Source organism: Acartia tonsa, chromosome 1, assembly GCF_053477335.1.
Source record: "Acartia tonsa isolate MP-2025a chromosome 1, ASM5347733v1, whole genome shotgun sequence".
Classification (NCBI taxonomy): Eukaryota; Metazoa; Arthropoda; class Copepoda; order Calanoida; family Acartiidae; genus Acartia; species Acartia tonsa.
In genome coordinates, this window is record NC_137260.1 from 63115863 (window position 1) to 63138865 (window position 23003).

The 23003-nt window shown below is 33.1% G+C and overlaps 1 protein-coding gene across 2 annotated transcripts in view; it reads left to right on the top strand.

The window, feature by feature from the left end:
- Nucleotides 1-23003, top strand: part of LOC145326330 (uncharacterized) — a 40161-nt gene extending 17158 nt beyond the window's left edge. Inside the window, exons 2-8 of one of the 2 annotated variants that reach the window (XM_080169635.1) lie at nucleotides 16708-16783; nucleotides 18215-18286; nucleotides 18621-18772; nucleotides 18915-19135; nucleotides 19333-19422; nucleotides 20913-21063; nucleotides 21528-23003. In XM_080169635.1, coding sequence (XP_080025761.1) covers nucleotides 16708-16783; nucleotides 18215-18286; nucleotides 18621-18772; nucleotides 18915-19135; nucleotides 19333-19422; nucleotides 20913-21063; nucleotides 21528-22238 — 1473 coding nt within the window. In that variant the 3' untranslated portion in view covers nucleotides 22239-23003. The remainder of the gene's footprint in view (nucleotides 1-16707; nucleotides 16784-18214; nucleotides 18287-18620; nucleotides 18773-18914; nucleotides 19136-19332; nucleotides 19423-20912; nucleotides 21064-21527) is intronic. The other variant, XM_080169642.1, reaches the window with a different exon arrangement.

The following is a 23003-nucleotide window of genomic DNA, read 5'->3' on the forward strand; positions in this document are numbered from 1 at the left end:
ATTTTTATCTACAAAAGGGGTAAATTTGTTAACCACTATTGGGGAAATTTCAATGATTTTTAGGCCATTGTCTTATCCCCCAAGGTCCCTGGATGTTCTAACAAAATGCTTCGCTAGATATGGACATGATTGATCTAATTCTACTCAGGGATCTAAAGGGACAAGACAGTGGCCGATAAATTGATGTAATTCTCCAATATTTATACACAAAAATACACCTTCTGTAGAAAGCAATTAGTGGTTGAAAAGTTACCTTAATTAATCAACCAAAAAAATCAATAATAGTTCCCAAAGTTGTTATGCCAACCAATTAGAAAACGTTATTAAAAAACTTTGGGGGCCAGTGTAATAAACAGTCCAATCTCTTCTCCCTCCCTGCATTCTACTAAATAAAAAATGTGAAATGGAAAATATGAAAAAGAATAGGCATTTTATTCTCAAACTTTCAATGGAGAAACAATCCCCCCCTCCCTCCCAGTGGTTTAGTCTGCAGAAAGGAAGGGAATAATTGGCTGTTTATTACACTAGTTCCCAAAATTTTATAATAACGTTTTCTTATTCGCTACCTTAACAACTTCAAATGTACACAACTTAACCTAAATTGTTAGATACGTCAATCTAAATAAGTATAACCGCACAGGGATCTAAAAAGATAAGACAAGTGCCAATAAATTGAAGTATATACCCAATTGTGATGCACAAAATTACCCCATCTGTAGATTTAAATTATTGCTTGAATTGAAATCTCTCTCTCTCTCTCTAATAACCGCAAGGTAACCTTTAGTCATGAGAGAATGGGTGAATGGGTTTGTGTGTGTGTGTGTGTGTGTGTGTGCGCGCGCACTTGCTTTCGGTCAGCCAGTTGTGAAAAACAGGTTACAGTGTGAAGATACTACATGAGTTTTGATGCAAAGATTCAATGTAATAAGTGTTGTTTAATAATAAGTTAATAATAACTATTCAAATAAGGAATTCCAACTCAAAGTTCAAATTATATTTATATTGTTTATTTAAATAGTGCTTTAATCAGTTAAATTCAAATGCTGCAATTTAACGGTTTGAAATTTGGCTGTTTATTAGCAATGTTTAATTATAATTCATTTAACCTTAAACCAAAGAGAGAAAAAAATATATAGAACGAAAAACGTCAACATGATCATCTAAAAGTAAACCAAGAGGTAAGAACAATAATTTAGTAAATGATTAATACATTTTGTTTTAAATTTGTGTATATTATCAAATCCCAAACGTTTTGAATACTAATAAGGAAATGGGCGGAGTTGAAATAGCTTGGGTTAAGAATGATAGAGTATAAGAAGAGATGGGGGATTTAATCAAGCATTTATGATCAATTTATATCCAGGGAAGGGGTCAAGAAATTGTAAATTACACTGGTACTTAAAATCTTATTACCACCTTATTCTTATTCCTTGCTACAAATATTTTGAGTACTTTTATTGAATTGTGGTTGGTTGGTAGCAGATAAACTTTATTTATATATGGGGTAATTGTTTATCATCATTGGGTATGTACATCAATTTATTATCCATTGTATTATCGTCTTATCCCTTAACATCCCTGATTTATTACCCTTCCTAAACAAATAAAATATAAGATAGGGTTAAGATTCCCACAACCCTTTATCGAAAGTTAGAGTCCCCAAAATTTTATAAAAACGTTTCTTATTCGTTGGCTTAACAACTTTGGGGACTTATTAGATTTTGATTGGTTTGTGTAATATTTAGTTGAGTGTCCAAACGTTTCAACCACTAATTGTAATCTACAGAAGGGGTTCTTTTGTAAATCATCATTAGGGATATACATCAATAACTCGGCCATTGGATATAGTTGAAATTGGGTTGCTGTTTGTTAGGCATAATTATTTCATTTTTTTTATATTTTTGAAGGAGGGGCCGTTTGACCGTAAATTACAATGGTACCTAAAGTTTTATAACCGCATTTTGGTACCCAAAGTTTTATAACCGCATTATCTTATTTTATTTCCATGAATTTTGATTGCTTTGTCTTAATTTTTGGTCAATAATTTTAATCTACAGAAGGGGAAACTTTGTCAGGGATCTTAAAGGATAAGACACACATAATTAATTACCATTTCTGTAAATTAAAACTATTAGTTGAAAGCTTTAAAAAAAACTACCAAATAAAAATTTAATTTAAGTACCCAAAGTTTTTAATCCTACGATTAAAAACTTGATTTTAAAACTTTGGGTTCTAGTGTAATTTCCCCTTCCTCAACTTTCTTCATTTATTATCATTGCATTAGGGCCGTATATCAAAATATAGTCAATTGACTTATCTCCTATTATCCCTGGATAAAAATAAAGTAATAATTATAAGTTGTGTAGAACTCTACAATTCTCTCAATAATCCTCTTTGTCCATCAGTCCGTCCGTAACACTATGGATGGCGATGCAATGTTGTAAACTAACAGACTGCTTATTTTTTGGGGGTATAGTCCCTTTCGTGGCAATGCCTCTTAAGGGGTGTTTCGTCGTATTTTCACAGTAGCTTTTCCCCTATTTCTAGCCCATGCGGGAAATTCACCTAAACCTAAAATAACCTAACCTAAAATAAATTATAAAAACTAATGTGAAAATAAGAAGAAATGCCCCTTAAGAGGCGTTTTCACGAAAGGGACTGTACCCATTATTTAGTACTAAAATTTATTTCATATTTTCTTCTTTTTTATCAGCCGACAATCCTCTCTATAATAATAAGTTTTGTGCTTTGTTTCTTATGGATGTTATCTTTCTTGTTAAAGGCGAAGCTTTTCTATAATTAGGGTTGGTCTGTCCGTACGACCGTCCGTCCGTACGTCAGTCACAGACAGTTATCTCTTTTCGTTAATTTAAACAGGTTAGAATTGTCCTATCGATTTCAAACTTTGCATGATGATTCCTGTAGTAGTTCGGTTCAATTTAGAAAGCGTAGCAACTCTATAATCAATACCAGAATTCTGTACTTGCATTTGAAACATGTCGATTTTTAACTTTTTTGACAACAAATTTTGTATGTTAAAATTATCCGATTCTTCTGATTTTTTGAAAACTGATTCCTATTACAACAAGGTACAATGTTATAAGCAAAGCATCTCTATAAACAGTTTTGCAACAAATTTACTTACAATATTGTTTGTATTGATGCATTAATATTCTGCTAATTCAGTTCTGACAATCTACAAGTGTTAATGTTTGTTTGCCCTTCCATTTCAGAGCTTCGCTTTTATGGATGTTGTCATCCTTGTTATTAATATTTCGCAGTCTAGTATTCTAAATCTGGGTATTTGCCCCCTCCCCATTTGAAAAAGCTTGCACACCATTACCTCCCAGACAACGTTTTTTAAAAGCGAAGCTTTTCTATAAATAGGGTCGGTCCGTCCGTCCGTCCGTCCGAGATAGATAGCTTTTATTCGTTAATTTAGGCATGTTAGAATTGTCCTATCGATTTCAAACTTTGCATGGTGATTCCTGTAGTATTTAGGTACGATTTAGAAAGCGTAGCAATTACCATAACGTTTACATTAACGTTTGTCCTACCGTTTCAGTGCTTCGCTGTTATGGATGTTGTCATCCTTGTTTGATATAATAAGAATAGCGTTGCTTTTAACAAGAATGATAAACATGCATTTTTATGAAGTTACAAGAATGACAAAATCCATAAAAGCGAAGCCTTGAAACTGTATGACAGACGAACATTAACTCTTAAAGAGTATCAGAACTGAATTTACAAAATATAAATATAAAATTTTTGACAAAATTATATGTATATTTTTAAAAGCGAAGCTTTTCTATAATTAGGGTCGGTCCGTCCGTCCGAGATAGATAGCTTTTTTCGTTAATTTAGGCATGTTAGAATTGTCCTATCGATTTCAAACTTTGCATGGTGATTCCTGTAGTAGTTAGGTACAATTTAGAAAGAGTAGCAACTCTATAAGCATTACCAGAATGTCCGTACATCCATTTTAAACATTGATTTTTCTACTTTTTTGAAAACAAATTTTTGATGTGATTTTTGGTATATTGATTCCGAAGACAACAAAGAACAATATTCAAGCGAAGCAACTCTATAATCAAGTCCTAAAAATGTAGGAATGTCCATAAACAGTATCCTGTATCAAGCAGTTTTTCAACAAATTTATTTACAATTTTGCGTTGCCTCTTATACATTATATTCTGACTATTCAGTTCAGACACTATACAAGTGTTAATGTCCGTTTGACCTACCGTTTCAGTTCTTCGCTTTTATGGATGTTGTCATCCTTGTTGTAACAAAACTTCTTAAATACAGAATTCTGACTTGATTATATAGATGCTTCGCTTATAATATTGTACCTTTTTAAAAGCGAAGCTTTTCTATAATTAGGGTCGGTCCGTCCGTCCGTACGTCCGTCCGTCCGTACGTCCGTCCGTCCGTCCGAGATAGATAGCTTTTATTCGTTAATTTAGGCATGTTAGAATTGTCCTATCGATTTCAAACTTTGCATGATGATTCCTGTAGTAGTTGGGCACGATTTAGAAAGCGTAGCAACTCTATAATCATTACCAGAATGTCCATACGTCCATTTTAAACATGTTGATTTTTCTACTTTTTTAACAACAAATTTTTAAGTGATCTAATTATCCGTTTGATCTGATTTTTTGTATATCGATTCCTGGGACAACAAAGAACAATATTATAAGCGAAGCAACTCTATAATCAAGTTCAAAAATGTAAGTATGTCCATAAACATTATCCTGTTTTTAAGCAGTTTTTCAACAAATTTACCTACAATTTTGATTCGACATTTATACATTTATGTTCCGATTTTTCAGTTCAGATACTATACAAGTGTTAATGTCCGTTTGTCCTACCGTTTCAGTGCTTCGCTTTTATGGATGTTGTCATCCTTGTTTATTAGGAATCAGTATTTCAGTCAATCGGATATGAAATAAAATTATATTATTAAAAAAGATAAAAATCAACATGTTTAAAATGAACTTACGGACATTCTAGTAACGATTATAGAGTTGCTACGCTTTCTAAATCGTACCTAACTACTACAGGAATAATCATGCAAAGTTTGAAATCGATAGGACAATTATAACTTGCCTAAATTAACGGAAAAAGCTATCAGTTACTACGGACGAACTGACACTAATAATAGAAAAGGTTTGCTTTTAAAAATTAAGTCAAGTAGTGCAGATATAATTAAATCTATTTATACATTTATGAACAATTTATCTCTAAGTAGTGAAGTTTTTTTTTGTCTATAAGATGTGCAGCTATATAGAACTAACTATTATATACCCTCCCCCCAAAAAATTTTGAAAGTACATTTGATCCCCAATTTCCTCCCCTCTGACCTTCGAAGGGCCTTATTTTAACCACCCTCCAAAAAAATAAAGCTTGGAGGTCCTAGTATTTATGTCCTGAAATAGTCAGGGAACTTAATGGATAAGAGACTGGCTAATAAATTGATGTACATCTCCAATTTTAAAACACAAATTTGCCCCTTCTGTAGATTACAATTATTGGTAAAAGTATTTGGACACTCAATTTAATAACCAACCAATCTAATTTCATTTAAATTTCTCAATATTGTTTGGCCAACGAATAAGAAAACGTAAATATAAAACTTTGAGAACAAGTGTTTTAAACAGCTCATTGTCCTCTCTCTCTCTCTCTCTCTCTCTCTCCCTCTCTCTCTCTCTCTCCCCCTTCCCTCCCTCTCTCTCCCTCCCTCCCTCCCTCCCTCCCTCTCCGTCTCTTGAAGAAAATCTAGCTGACAATTTTATATAAATAAGGAAAATTATGATCATGATTAGCGAAGCAAAATATTTTAAATAGAATGTCTAATAAGAACTATGAAATCCTATCCATACTAACATAACAATAGCATTCTGTAATTATTTCTAATAGAAGAAATACCGCAGCAATATATGTTTCTTATTTTAATAATAAACAGCTATAAAATAAAAGTGCACTTCAAACTAGCTATACTTATTCTAACCAAGTACAATTTCAACAATAAGTAGCACAGCAAAACCAGCCAACTATTTATCGTGCAAAGCTTGAAACTAATGCATTGCAATGGGACAGAATTTATTAATTACGGATGTACAGACTAGGGTTGGGCCGGATATCCGGTGTGGCCGGATATCCGGCCGGATATCCGGCCATTTTCAATATCCGGCCGGATACCGGATATTGAAACTATCCGGCCGGATATCCGGCTCTGTAATTTTTTTATACTTTACACCAAAAATATCTGCTTTTTAAAATTTTAAATGGCTATAATTTTCTTATTATTGAAGCTAGAAGAACATTTTTTCTGAACAAGTTTAACTTTATGTAAATTTATATAAGATTTCTGAAGAAATTTTTTTTTGCTACTTTAGTATCTGGTAATTTGGCCGGTTATCCGGCCGGATATCCGGTAATTTGGCCGGATAACCGGATATTTGCCGGATATCCGGCGTTAGCCGGATATCCGGCCCAACCCTAGTACAGACCTAACTTAATTACCTCCTAAAAACTCGTGGTATCAAGGACGTCCAAGCTTTTTTTTTGGATAGGGGGGGTAGCCATCCCTTTATAAGTAAAGTTTAATAAAATTATAGTTTTTTTTATCCAACGAATAGATCAACGTGATTTTAAAACTTTGGATACTTTGCCCTCCTCCCTGAAGATATTCAAATTGATTCTCTAAGTAATATACTTGAAAAAATAGATTGACGATAATATGTCTGCCAAGGCTATCATTTTAACAGCTATATAGTCGACGACTATATTAATTTGAACTTTTTTCCACTTCTATTTTTAGCAAAGCTACTCTATAATTATCTTTGTCCTTTAGACTGTTCGTAACTCTATGTGGGCAATGCTAATGTTTAAGATAGACCGCTTAAATATTTGGTATTTAAATTTTTTTCCACTTCTATTTTGTAGCAAAGCTACTCTATGATTATCTTTGTCCATCAGTCCGTCAGTAACTCTAAGTGGGCGATGCTAATATTTAATATTGACCCCTTAAATATTTGGTACTAAAATTTATTTCATATTTTTTTTCTTTTCTATATCAGCTGACCATCCTCTCTAATAATAAGCTTTTTGCTTTGTTTCTTGTGGATATTGTCATCCTTGTTATTAATGTTGCAAAGTCTAGTATTTACAAACTGGTTATTTTCCCCCTCCCTATTTAAATATGCTTGCACGCCCTTGAACAAGAATGACAAGCATGCATCTTTATAAAATACTTGAATTGAATACTACGCTTCTTAGATCGTACCTAACTGTTTGAATTTGATAGGACAATTATGACATATCTAAATTATTCAAAAGAGCTATGCGTTTTGAACGGACATATGAAAAGACCAACCAGAATTATAGGACATTTAACAATTGTTACTTATGCATAGCTAACTTCTTTTCAGGGATCGAAAGGGATAAGACAATGGCCGATGATTTGATGTACATCCCCAATGATGGTACACAAAATTATCCCTTCTGTAGATTACAATTATTGGTTGAAAGTCCCCAAAGTTTTCAACGAAGTTTGCAATGAATAAGAAAACATTATCATAAGACTTTGAGGACTATAGTAATAAAGAGCCCAATGTCCCCTCCCTCCCCAACTACTATACTGTTTTTTTTTCAGAGAAAGAGGGGACAATGGGTTGTTTATTACACTAGTCCTCAAATTATTATAAAAATGTTTTCTTATTCATTGGCTTTTCAACTTTGGGCTCTTTAGTTAATTTTGATTTGTTGTTTCATTAAGTTGAAAGTTCAAACGTTTCAACCAATAATTTTAATCTACAGAAACGGTGATTTTGTGTATAATCATTGGGGAAGTAAATCAATTTATCAGCCATTGTCTTATCCCTTTAGATCCCTGGTTTTTTTTAAAGCGACTTTGTATAATTGGGGTCGGTCCGGTTAGCTAGAATTATCCTATTGATAATCAACAAATATTATTTTTTTTTGATAAATATGTTGTTGGCATAGAGTTAGCGTAAAACTTGTTTCTTGATGTAAATGAAGGGAAGTGGGTAATAACTGCAGAAAAAGGGGAAGGAGATTGTGGGGAAATTTTCACTTAGAATTGTTTGTTAGTATCCAATCCCTTTTCCCTGGTTTTACTACTTTGGAGCTTCGCTTTTGTATGTTTCCTCGTCAAAAGAGAAGCTTTGATATGTTTAGGTTAAATTTTGGAAAGTTTAATATAAGGGGGGGGGGGGGCTGAGGTGCATTTATAAAATTGAGAGATATTTCCTGATATTCATTTTAGCAGACTGATTTTTAGATGATGCTCTTACTTGAAGTAGCCTAGCTAAAAGATGACCAATATCATTGGTCAACTGTCTATAATTAATACTACAATTAATCCTTCACAGCTTAGAATCCACCTGCTTTTCAGAGACGTATAACATTGTCAGTGATAAAAGGGATAAAACAATGGATGATACATCAAAATACCTCTTCTAAATTCTATAATTATTGGTTAAAACGTTTGGACACTGCTGGTATATTAATTGACTAATCAAATTTAATAAAAGTACCCAAGTGTAGAGCGAATGAATTAAAACTTTGGTATTATTGTAATATACAGTTCAATGTCTCCTCCCTCTCTTTTTGACCAGGTAGGGAGGTGACATTGGGCTTTAAATTACGCTGGCACCCAAAGTTATATTCGGTTGACAACACTTACAGGTTTTTCTTATTAAATTTTGAATGTTTTTTTTTTCTACATTAGAAGAGTGCAAATTTTTCAACCAATAATTTTATTCTACAGTAGGATTATCTTGTTTATCATCATTTGGGATATGAATAATTGTTTTGTCCATTGGTTTATCTCTTGAATTCCTGTTAAATCTTTAACGTTTTTTCATTCATTTGCACAACAACTTTAGGGACTTTTTACTCATTTTGAGTCTCCAAATGTTTTAACTACTAATTATAATTTACAGAAGGGGTAATTTTGTGCATCATCATTGGAGATGTATGTTAAGGCGGGTTGATTTTCCACTTTTTTGTTTACACAATTTTTTTTAGTAAAAGTCCCTAAAGTTGTTAAATCAGCGAATGAGTAAACGTTATTAAAAAACTTTGGGGACCAGTGTAATAAATAGCTCATTGTTCCCTCTCTCTCTGGACAATGTGGTGATAAAACTTGGGGTACTTTCTTTTTCCCTACATTGGGCTGTTTATAACACTGGTACACAAAGTTTTATGATAATGTTTTCTCATTCGTTGGTTTAATAACTTTTATAAAATTATGATTGGTTGATTTATTATATTGAGTGTTCAAACGTTTCAACCACTAATTTTAATCTTCAGAAGGTGTAATTTTGTGTGCCATTGATATGTACATCCATTTATCTGCCATTGTCTTATCCCTGAGTTTCATTACATATTGCTATTTTCTTCAGGGAACTAAAGGGATAAGGCAAGGGCCGATAAATTGTTGTTGTATATCCCCAATGATAATACACAAAATTAACCCATCTGTAGATTGAAATAAGTGGTTGAAACGTTTGAACACTCAACTTTATGAACCAATCAATAAAAATACAATAAATATCCCTAGAGCTGGCGAGACAAAGAACAAGGAAAGGTTATTAGAAAACTTTGGGGAATAGTGTATTAAAATGCCCATGGTTTTACCCTCCCTGTATTTTATTTCTAATTAGCGGCTACACCCCTAAAAGCCTCTAATGGGGGGGGGGGGACGAATCAACTCCCCTTAATATTCAATTTTAGTTTTATAAAGAAAAGGTAAAAAACATCTTTTCAGGACCTATGAGAAGCTACATTGTTAATTATAACCATACTGATTCAGCAGTTAGAGAGATCCCATTGTATTAACAGACAAACTGACACTCTCATATAGACATCCTGTTACTTTTATATAAGGAGAAACAAATATATGAATTGTTACTTTCAATAGATAGATAGTAAAGTTTAAGTTTTAAAAGGAAAAAAAATATATTAAAAAAACTATATTAAATTTAAATAGTTGGAGAAAATATTTTGTGTTGTATCTTTTTTAGATATCCTTTCCGGTTAGTTTTTTTTCTAGATAATCGTTTTTGTGGTTAAATTTTTGTGTTATATAACAATCAAGTTATTTGCATAAACCACAGAGGGAGTGGACATTGGACTGGAAATTATACTGGTTCTATAATCTCTAATTTGTTGGCTTAAAATCTTTGAATATTATTTAAAAATATTGATTGGATGTTACATGCCAAACATACAGACTGAAAGTTTTAAAAATTTTCATTAAAATTGTGTAAAAGTTAGAAGAACACTTTAGATTATAAGTACTGAGTCATTTAAAAAAAGGTTTTAGTAGGATTATAATCAATGTTACTTTGTTACAAAAAAATTGGTGATAGCTAGGAGTAAAAAAATTACAGTAAAGGTTGCATATTTGTGTAATTTAAAAAGAAATTTTGTAAATCTAACATTCAAAATAAGAGACAAAAAAACTTTATGGGGGGGAGGATATTAAAAAAATATAGAAACTACTTCAAAATATATCACAATATAAATCTTGATCTTAGCTAAATTAACAAAAACAAAAAATATTGTTGCATATTCTGTGTTCTTTAGTTTTTTTTTCTGATATATTATTATTATTTAGTTTAATGTATAATTTGTATAATTGAATGTTGAAATTAAATATTCATAGATATCTAATTAATAGTATTAAATTTTTCCTTATTTTTTGCATCAAAGGGGTAGTTGCAAGAATTGCATTTAAACTTGAATTTAGTGAACTGCATATTTTTTTATGTTCAATAGTTTATCTAGAGGACATACATTTGTAATAATTTCAATTTTCTACCAGGTAGTTTTAAAAATATCAAGACTTGAAAATTATATATGTTAGATGGTATTTTTGTAACTTATGTTTGCCATCAAACTTTTTTAATGCACTTTATGCAACTATCCCTTTAGATATTATATGTTGATTTGTAATCATTTCTAATTAGTATACCTATTGTCAAAAATTAATTTAACACAAAATTTTAGAATCACTTCAATGTCAGGTTGTTATTTTTTTTAGTCTGGTGTTGAGGTGGTTTTGAAAATCTTAAAACTACATCATAACTTATTTTTAAATTGTTGATGAACAGTTTTTGATGCAGTTACCACACAAACAAAGAAGTGAGAAACCAAGAAAGAGAAAATTTTCAATAGAATAACTTAATTAAAAGATTGTTACATAAGTACAAAATCGTTTATGATAGTTACTTCTGTTGACCCATTTGCACAACTAGAACAACCAGAATCTTTTGAAGAGTACCATCATTTAATTTTATAGTTTTATATTTTTTAATTAAATATTTTTTAATTTTGTAAAATTTATTGCTATTAAAATCAAAATATCAGAATTATTATTTGTTTAAAAAAAGAGTATGACTATTTGTCATTAAGAGTCAGATTAGAGTATGACTATTTTTCACTTGAATTCAGATTAGAGTATGACTGTTTGTCACTAAAAGGCAGTTTAGAGTATGACTGTTTGTCACTAAAAGTCAGTATGGAGTATGACTGTTTGTCACTAAAAGTCAGTTTAGAGTATGACTATTTGTCATCAAATATCAGATTAGAGTATGACTGTTTGTCATCAAAAGTCAGGTTAGAGTATGACTGTTTGTCATCAAATGTCAGATTAGAGTATGACTGTTTGTCATCAAATGTCAGATTAGAGTATGACTGTTTGTCATCAATTGTCAGATTAGAGTATGACTGTTTGTCTTCAAATGTCAGATTAGAGTATGACTGTTTGTCATCAATTGTCAGATTAGAGTATGACTGTTTGTCATCATATGTCAGATTAGAGTATGACTAATTGTCTTCAAATGTCATATTAGAGTATGACTGTTTGTCATCAATTGTCAGATTAGAGTATGACTGTTTGTCATCAAATGTAAGATTAGAGTATGACTGTTTGTCATCAATTGTCAGATTAGAGTATGACTGTTTGTCATCAAATGTCAGATTAGAGTATGACTGTTTGTAATCAAATGTCAGATTAGAGTATGACTGTTTGTCATCGAATGTCAGATTAAAGTATGACTGTTTGTCTTCAAATGTCAGATTATAGTATGACTGTTTGTCATCAATTGTCAGATAAGAGTATGACTGTTTGTCATCAAATGTCAGATTAGAGTATGACTGTTTGTCATCAAATGTCAGATTAAAGTATGACTGTTTGTCACTAAAAGTCAGTTAGGAGTATGACCATTTGTTATCAAATGTCAGATTAGAGTATGACTGTTTGTCATCAAATGTCAGATTAGAGTATGACTGTTTGTCACTAAAAGTCAGTTAGGAGTATGACCATTTGTTATCAAATGTCAGATTAGAGTATGACTGTTTGTCATCAAATGTCAGATTAGAGTATGACTGTTTGTCATCAAATGTCAGATTAAAGTATGACTGTTTGTCATCAAATGTCAGATTAGAGTATGACTGTTTGTTATCGATTGTCAGATTAGAGTATGACTGTTTGTCATCAAATGTCAGATTAGAGTATGACTGTTTGTCATCAAATGTCAGATTAGAGTATGACTGTTTGTCACTAAAAGTCAGTTAGGAGTATGACCATTTGTTATCAAATGTCAGATTAGAGTATGACTGTTTGTCATCAAATGTCAGATTAGAGTATGACTGTTTGTCATCAAATGTCAGATTAAAGTATAACTGTTTGTCATCAAATGTCAGATTAGAGTATGACTGTTTGTAATCAATTGTCAGATTAGAGTAGGACTGTTTGTTATCAAATGTCAGATTACAGTATGACTGTTTGTCATCAAATGTCAGATTACAGTATGACTGTTTGTCATCAAATGTCAGATTACAGTATGACTGTTTGTCATCAAATGTCAGATTAGAGTATGACTGTTTGTCATCAATTGTCAGATTAGAGTATGACTGTTTGTCATCAAATGTCAGGTTAGAGTATGACTGTTTGTCATCAAATGTCAGATAAGGGATTAACTGGGCAAATTTTGAGGGTCAATTTAATCACAGATTACGATCTTAATCACCTGAACTTTGCTCACATTGAGTCAGATTCGTCAGATTATAATCTGAAATCCCCCCTGACAGATTAAAAATTTGGCGGCAAATCCTGAGTAATCTGAGTTTTAGTACCTTTTTGCGCAAAAACACAGGTTTTGTCAGATTACAATCTGATGAAATGTAATCAAATGTCAGAGTTGATTGATGAGGGGCGGGCAGATTAAAACCTGAGGAAAACCTGTCAAAACTCAGATTAGACAAGGTTTTGTCACTACTTGTCAGATTTAAAAACTACTAGGGTTACTTATAATTTTAATTAAAGATTGTCTGTACTGTCATAATAATGTGAAAATAGTTAACCAGCTAATCTAATATTTTATCAGACAAAGCATAATTTTTATTTATTTCAAAAATACACTTTTAATCAAATAATTATAAATTTGAAAAACATTAAGAAAGTTTTATTATAAAAAAAAACAGTGCTATGTTGGGATCTTAAGGGATAAGATAATGAAGGATGAATTTATGTGCATCCCTTATTACGATAAACTACAGTATACCCCTTCTGTAAATTTATTCGTGTAGAAGCAAGCATGCAAGATTTGATAAATGTTCCCAAAGTTTTTTAAGCCAACAAATGAGATAATGTGTTTTTAAAAATTTTGGAGACCAGTGTAATTTACAGTACAATGTTATTGATCAAAGGTAAGGAAGTTAGAGTTAAAAAGAATGCTTTTACTTATAAAGATAGACAGTTATTAACACTGCACAGTGTAGACTAATAGACAAAAGTTGTGTAATTAAAGGATTAATGTATTGGAAATTTAAGTAGCTATGCTCTATTGAATAACAATTATTTGTTTAAAATGATCAGAAACCGCAAATTTCCATGAAAAATTTAAAATTGCAGACAACATAAAAATCATATAGTGTAGAATTATATCAATAATCATGTAATAATTTTATCCATATGTAGCGAAGAAATTACAAAATACCAACTTTTTTATTAGTTTATTATCATTAATTGATCCTCATATGGACATACATTTCTTGTATTTAAAGAGTAGCTACGCTACTTAAATTGTGCACAGTACATTGGTTGCTTAAAGACAAATAAGCCATTTCTCAGTTTTTTTTTCAATAGATTATAAATAAACCCACACCTTCAACAGTTTCCAAGCATAGCTTCAAATCCAAATATTCTAGAAATTTTCGAATCTAAATATTGCTTTTTAAAGATTCTAAAATTGAGGGTCTTTTTAAATGTAAAAGAAAATTAACGACAAATCATATTTTTATTATTATTATAATGGTTAAATGAAAATTACAAAAGAGTTAAAGAAAAAAAACAGGAAATACAAGAACATAAAATAATGTAAAAAAATTCATAATTCATCGAACAAAAAACTATTTTGCCTCAGCCTTTACTAGTCAAACAAATGAATATTGTTATTTTTGATTGGTGGAAAAATTTAAAACACTTTTACCAACATCCCTGGCATAATATTAGTGCATGCATGGTTAAATTCCACCCACAAGCAAAATTTTATTATTTCTTTGTCCTATCTCTTTCTCTTTATTTCTTCACCCTTTCCTCGCTTTTAAGTAGCGCGGCTACCCTATGGCTAGGGTATGTCCGTCTCTGTTCATCTAAGGTACTTGTAACTTAACAAAGTGTCTGAAAAATCAGCCATTTGATTTCATCAAAATGTGGGATTATCCATTTCTTTTTTAGGGATTTTCTTTCCCACTTCTCCTCTCATCTCCCTCATTTTTATGACGTCACATGGCTGATTGTTAAGACACTTTGTAAAGTTACAAGGACCTTGAATTAAAATCTTTATTTAAAGTAATGATCGTTAATTTCTACTGAAAAGTTATTTTTATTGTTCTTTTTTATCAAACAATTTTTATCTTTTTAATTGCTGCGCTACATATGGATGTAATTAACCCCTTTTTCTCTCTCTTTCACTGTCTCTCTCTTTCTTTCTCTCTCTCTCTGTCTCTCTTTTAATAATGAAAGAAACAAAATTTCTTTTGTTTGTCCAGAATTTCGTGAAGCAAAAATTTTTTGCAAAAAGAAATAAAAAATTGTTTTATAACCATCTATCAATCATAAACATTAATAAAACTTTTTTGTTTAATGATTATTGTATTATTACTACTCTATAGCTCTGGTTCTTTAATTTAGACAATTTAGAATTGTCCCATCAATTAAAAACCTTAAATCGAGATTTTTTTTACAATTAGGTAATATAATAAGTTCATGATTGCAGTTTAGGAATGCTATTTTTTAGCCATTTTAATAACAACTTTTTTTTGATAAAATTGTGCTATGAACATTTAAATGCCGATTCCCATGGCGATTCAGGCACAATGTTTTAAGCGTAGAATAAATATTTTTAAGCACTTTTAAAAGACATTTAATCAATCATATCAAAACTTTTCTCATAATTTTTTGTGCATGTATTCGCTTTTTAAAATGTTGTCATCCTTGTTAGTTAAATGAATATCACATTTTTCTCCTCTCTCTGTGTGTTTGACTTTATGATTAATTTCTGAATTATATAGTTGGGAGCGAGTCAAGCCAAAAATAAGATTGAGTACTATTTATCATTGGATAGCCTAGCAACCCCTGCAAAAATATTGCGTTCATAATATATCAACATAAGAATTTAGCAGAGATAAGACAATGGATGATAAATTAATGATGATAAACACAATCTACCCTTCTTTTATCAACATTATTGGTTGAAAAGATTTGATAAAGTAGCCGGACAAAGTGTCTCAAAAATCAGCCTTATGACGTCATAAAATTGAGGGAGATGAGATGAGAAGTGGGAAAGAAAACCCCTAAAAAATAAATGGATAATCCCTAATTCTTATGACGTCACAAGGGTGATGTTTTAGACACTTTTTTGCATTACCTACATGTAATTTTGCACATGCCAATATTAATCATTTCAAAAATATATATAATTTATATCTTTTGTTTGTGATAATCAACATTTAAGAGTTAGATGCATATATAGATTTGGTTGTATTGGATGAAACTTGATATTGAACTTGCACAGAGGAGTTAGAGGTTTTAATCCCAACCTAAACAACGCTATAAGTAAAATAGCAGACCATCTAAAACTTTCAGTCAATGGTCGTTTAATCAAAGGGCTTGTTTATGAATGATTGGGCTGAATATTAGAGTGGTTTTAATACTTGTTTTTGAATAATAAAACAATGAAATATGAAATATATATATTTAAACTCTACAAATTCTCAATTATCCATTTATGTATGTATAAATGCAATAATAAACAATTACTTGTACTCATTATTTATGATTCCACTAAATGAATTAGAATTCCCTTCAGCGGTATTTTTACAGTTTCAATCAAAAATTAAACTTCTTTCAACTGATTAAGTACTGTACTTATAAATATACTTAAGGGGCGATTCGTCGTATTTTGAAAATTGCTTTTGATATGTTTATTTAGGTTAGGTTATATTAGGTTAGGTGATTGCCCCGCAGGGTTAGAGCCCCCCGCAGGGGCTAGAAATAGGAGTAGCGCTACTGTGAAAATACGAAAAACGCCCCTTAAGGGGCGTTGCCACAAAAGGGACTATACCCCTATTTTTTTATTGATTAAATTATAATTCAATATTTTATTTTAGTCCGTTGGTTTATTGTTGCTTGGAAGTTGTCTGTGTGCCCCACAGGGAGATGTTGGCACCACACTAGCCCCTGAAGGTATTATTATTATTATTATAGTTAGGTAGTTGTCTGTGTGCCCCACAGGGAGATGTTGGCACCACACTAGCCCCTGAAGGTATTATTATTATTATCATAGTTAGGTAGTTGTCTGTGTGCCCCACAGGGAGATGTTGGCACCACACTAGCCCCTGAAGGTATTATTATCATAGTTAGGTAGTTGTCTGTGTGCCCCACAGGGAGATGTTGTCACCACACTAGCCCCTGAAGGTATTATTATTATTATCATAGTTAGGTAGTTGTCTGTGTGCCCCACAGGGAGATGTTGGCACCACACTAGCCCCTGAAGGTATTATTATTATTATAGTTAGGTAGTTGTCTGTGTGCCCCACAGGGAGATGTTGGCACCACACTAGCCCCTGAAGGTATTATTATTATTATAGTTAGGTAGTTGTCTGTGTGCCCCACAGGGAGATGTTGGCACCACACTAGCCCCTGAAGGTATTATTATTATTATCATAGTTAGGTAGTTGTCTGTGTGCCCCACAGGGAGATGTTGTCACCACACTAGCCCCTGAAGGTATTATTATTATTATCATAGTTAGGTAGTTGTCTGTGTGCCCCACATGGAGATGTTGTCACCACACTAGCCCCTGAAGGTATTATTATTATTATAGTTAGGTAGTTGTCTGTGTGCCCCACAGGGAGATGTTGGCACCACACTAGCCCCTGAAGGTATTATTATTATTATCATAGTTAGGTAGTTGTCTGTGTGCCCCACAGGGAGATGTTGGCACCACACTAGCCCCTGAAGGTATTATTATTATCATAGTTAGGTAGTTGTCTGTGTGCCCCACAGGGAGATGTTGGCACCACACTAGCCCCTGAAGGTATTATTATTATTATAGTTAGGTAGTTGTCTGTGTGCCCCACAGGGAGATGTTGGCACCACACTAGCCCCTGAAGGTATTATTATCATAGTTAGGTAGTTGTCTGTGTGCCCCACAGGGAGATGTTGGCACCACACTAGCCCCTGAAGGTATTATTATTATTATAGTTAGGTAGTTGTCTGTGTGCCCCACAGGGAGATGTTGGCACCACTCTAGCCCCTGAAGGTATTATTATTATTATAGTTAGGTAGTTGTCTGTGTGCCCCACAGGGAGATGTTGGCACCACACTAGCCCCTGAAGGTATTATTATTATTATAGTTAGGTAGTTGTCTGTGTGCCCCACAGGGAGATGTTGGCACCACATTAGCCCCTGAAGGTATTATTATTATTATCATAGTTAGGTAGTTGTCTGTGTGCCCCACAGGGAGATGTTAACACCACACTAGCCCCTGAAGGTATTATTATTATTATTATAGTTAGGTAGTTGTCTGTGTGCCCCACAGGGAGATGTTGGCACCACCAGAGAGTTGTTTTAAGAAGATTTTGTTTTTGGATGTGTCATCCTTGTTTTTGTTTCAGTTGTTGCTACAACTGCCGGCGCCACAGCTCTTCCAGAGATCTTACAGCCAGCCAAGGAAACTACCACAGCAGGTCAGCATAAAAGTCCCCCCTTCCCCCTCCTTTAGAAAATACCCAAAACCTGCCCCTTGACCAATACAGAAATAACCTGAAATAAGGGTACATTTGACATTCTACTACTGTGATCCAATTTTTCAGTACCCATCAAAATTCTAGAATCTACAACATATTTGGCCCTCATCCCATTAAAAATAGCTCAAAACCTGTCCTTTGCCAATGTAAAAATTACCTGAAATTTATAGGATATCCTTTTACACTTTTACAATATCTTTTTACGTATACATAAACACAGACAGTCAGACATCCTGCTACTTGAGTATTAATTATAAATGATCCAATTTTTCAGTACCCGTCCAAATTGTGGAATCTACAACTGTATTTGCTACTGAGGCCCCTGCTGTTGCCACAACCCAGGCTGCTGTAGTTGCCACAATTCTTCCTGTGGAAGAGAATGAAATTGATGTGGAGGAGGTTGCCACTGAGGCTCCCGTAGAACAGGTTAGTCTTCAGCATTTTTTTAAATTACTAATTAAAAAATTGTATGCTTTATGGGATAATAGATTTTATTCTAACACTAAAAAAATATTTTAAATGAACCCTTAAATAAGAATTAAGGCCAAAACTTGCGTAACTAATCCAGGTTAAATCATTTGAACAGTTCCCCGCTCTTGGCGAAGAGGACAGAGAACTGGTTCTGACCACCCTGGCCCCCATCCCCGCCGTGCCCGTCACCACTGCCCGCCCTGCCCCTCCTCGTCCCACCCCCACACAGAGACTGTCAGCTGTTCAGAGACAGGCGCTGGTCGGTCATCTCACCAACCTCAACTTGAATGGTGTTGACAAACTGGTTCTCACTCCCAGGTGAGATTTTAACAATTGTGCAGGGATGGGAGAATTAATCTTACTTTGTAAAGCTTAGGCTGAAGATTATTTTCTATGAATTAAACAAGGTCTATCACTTTACATTAGGCATGTTTATCAATTTTATTCAGATACCAAACTTAATTTTGAGACCATCTTAATGATTTCAGAAATGATAATTTATGTAATTAATTTAGACAAAGATTGGCTGTTCAGCAAGAACTCGAATACAGACAGCTGGGTGTTGCCCCATTCACCGACCCCACCCCTTGGGAGAGATTATCCAGGTAATTATTATGATCGGAGTTGCACTATTCACTGACTCCAACCCTTGGGAGAGATTATCTAGGTAATTATTATACCTGGAGTTGTCCCATTCACTTACCCCACCCCTTGGGAAAGATTATCCAGGTACACTTTTCTTTTGATAATGTACATTCTATTATTTTTGTTCTGTGGTGTAAAATTGGTTAAATAGGTTCTGTTTTGATTTTCTATGATTTTACCCATCCATTGATGGTAGACAATTTTACCACTGCACTAGCAATTGTAACACAATGAAAGGCAGGGATCTTAAGGGATAAGACGTTGCATGATATAATGATACAAATCATTATAATAAATAAAATTCTCTGTAGATTAAAATTATGGTGGAAAGGTACACTTGTATAGTACATTAAAGGTTTGAAATTTGAACATCATGTATCAAAATCATTTCTTTCAATATTTCAAAACATGTGAGCAAAAAAAACATAATATATTTCAGGGGGAGGGGTTGTAACCTCATATGAATGGTTAAAAATGCAGCATCTGTAAAGATAGTACTTGTTTGATGAATCTATCAGATATTGTGCTGTAAAATGCAACTCATGACATAATTATGCATAGGATTAAATCTTGCTGAATGCACAATCAGTGAGAGAGAAATACATATAATAAATCTTAACTTTAAATGGCTCAATATATGAATTAGAAGGACATTGATTTACAGTTTTCCATTTGGTGTGAGATCTTTGTCTGTAAGTCCTAACTGTTCACCTATAAGGTACCCTGTTTGATAGATGAGGCTGCAAATCTTGAAGTTTTGTGTTGAACTACAAGTGTCACACAACAACTATATTATAGCTGAAACTTTGTTACTATGCAATTATTCTAATGAAATTAATGAAAGTGTTCATAACTATTACATATTCTAAATTATGGCAGCTTTTTATTCTTTAATTATGATATCCATCCATGCTTTTTGAATGAACTAAATGCATTTACAAAAGATGTTAGAATATTATATTACACAAAGGCAATAGTGCATTTTAAGTTTAAACACAACCATTAAAAAGATTTTGAGATCATAAGCTGAATTTTTAAATCCTATTAAATATATTTATAACTATATTTTTTCTACATTTTAGAGCTGCAAATAAACTTTATCAATTCAAAATAGAAGTTTACACACAATTAAACACAGTATCTTTTCTTGCAAAGGAAAGTTTAAGGTTTTAACAAAGTTATTTAAAAGTATAAAAGTTTGCATTTCTCAGGTAAAAATGTGTGTGAAAATAAGTGCACACTACAAGTTTATACCAACCAATCAAAAATCAACAAAAGTTTTCAAGCCAAAAAATAAAGGGAAGTGTTTGTAAAAACTTTGAAAACCAGTATGATTTATGGATTTTTCTAAAACCTTACTTAACCTAACCTAACTTAGAATAAGAAAGGTTGTTTGTGGTCCATTTGATAGATGAGGGTTATCCCATTTCTTATCTTATTATATTTGTAGAGAGGATCAGTCCAAGTTCAACGAGAAGTTCAGATCCCTGAGCCCTGAGCTGCAGAGGTTCAGTGCCAACCAGTTCAACAACCTGGCTGATGACATCCTCGAGCATGCCTTCAACATGTTCATCACCCTCGACTCTGACACTTTGTCCCAGGTAATTTTGTCAGAATTTTGTGCTGTTATTATATCAACAAAGTATTGCATTCTTTTTGCACTATTATTGCACCTTTATAATAATTATGTTGTGATTTTATATAATGGGCTGAGGAAGCAGCTTATAATGCCTAAAAAAATTGATGTCATACAATGCAAATGACCAAAGATATGCCAGTATATATTTACTATTGGTCAATTAAAATGTATACTTGTCTAGCATTGGCCATTTGTATTGTATGACGTATTTTTTATAGGCCCTGTAAGCTACTCTTGGGATGAGCAACAAAAATGTTCTGCTAACATGTTAGACACTAATTACAGCCCATTGTTATCTATAAGAAACTTTAATTAGTTTGATATCTAAAAAAATGTATTATTTACTTTAAATTGTGTTTTATATGACTTTAATCTCGATTTCAAACTTTTTATTTTACAAAATGTCAAATTGATGATTTTTTGCAGGTAATCTCCAGAGAACTTGAGCAGGAGAGAGCTGCTGAGGCTGAGAGACAAAGACAAATCCAGGCACAACAGGAGGCTGAGAGGCTTAGACAGCAACAGATTGAGGAACAGAGAAGGCAACAACAGCTGGAGGAGCAGAGAAGACAATTCCAGGCTCAACAACAGCAACAGCAGAGATTCCCCCAGCAGCAATCCTTCCAGAGACAGCCTGCTTTCCAACAGCAACAACAGCAGTTCCAGCAACAGCCTCAGCAATTCCAGCAACAACCACAACAGTTCCAGCAACAGCCTCAGCAGTTCCAGCAACAGCTTCAACAGTTCCAGCAAGACTTCCAGCAGAGAGCTCCCCCCACCTTCGAGGAGACCCCCAGATCTCAGTCTAGATTCATTCCTAGGCAGAACAACTTCGAGGCCCAGCAACAGCAAGGTTCTGCCAGGCCTGATCCCAGGCTCCAGGCACAGTTTGATCCAAGAAGAAGACAGCCAGTTGCCGCTCCCCGCCCCCAGCAGCCTCAACAACAGCAATTCCAACAGCAGGATCAGTTTGCCAGGCAGTTTCAGCCACAGCAACAGCAGGGATTTCAACAGCAGCAGCAAAGACAGCCACAGTTTCCTTCTGAAAGTGAATTGAGACATCTTGAGGCCCAGCAGAGATTATTAGATGAAGCTGTCAGACTTCAGAATTCTCTGGCTTTCCCTGCCAATGCTTAATTCAATAAAATCTTAATAATAATGTATGTAAATATTTTGTCAAAAAAAAATCAGAAAAACCATTTTTATGAATGTTACAAGGATCAGAGTGCCATTGCCTTTTAACAAAACTTGAAACAGGGTTACCAACACAAACTTCAATTCAAATTTAAGCAAACGCAAAAGCGGGTCATTTTAACTTTCAGAATTTTTTTCTTCAAATTTGCCATAGAATGCTGAAAGAGACAAAATCAAAAACAATAATTTTGGAAAAACTCTGTTAAAATGTAATGATATTGAAAAAAAAAGATGCAAGGCTTTTGCAATGGAAGCTGATTCTTGTAATTAGGATTATAATTTGTGAGAAACTAATCTAGTCGAGATCATCCATCCCCCCTTTCATTTGTTCTCAAGTTAAGAACAGCCTCCTCTTGTGTGTTATCAAGTAAAAAATAATCCCTCCCCTTCCCCCAATCATGCTCTCATAAAGCTAAGCTGTGCAATTCTATGTCTTTAACAGAGACATAGCAAAACTAATTGGGCATTGTAAATCAAATTATCATAATTAATGAACCAACGAAAATATGTTTGAACCAACAGTTTATAAAAATTTAAGAATACTGAATGAATATTAATTAAAATTTATGTAATGAGTTATTATAAGTTATAATCTGAATAGGAATTAATGTTTTGCCTGTATAATGACTTGTGAAAACTACTTGATAGAAAATGTCTTGCATCAAATCGTGTCTCCTTATTCATGTACAAATAAATAATATTGTAGAA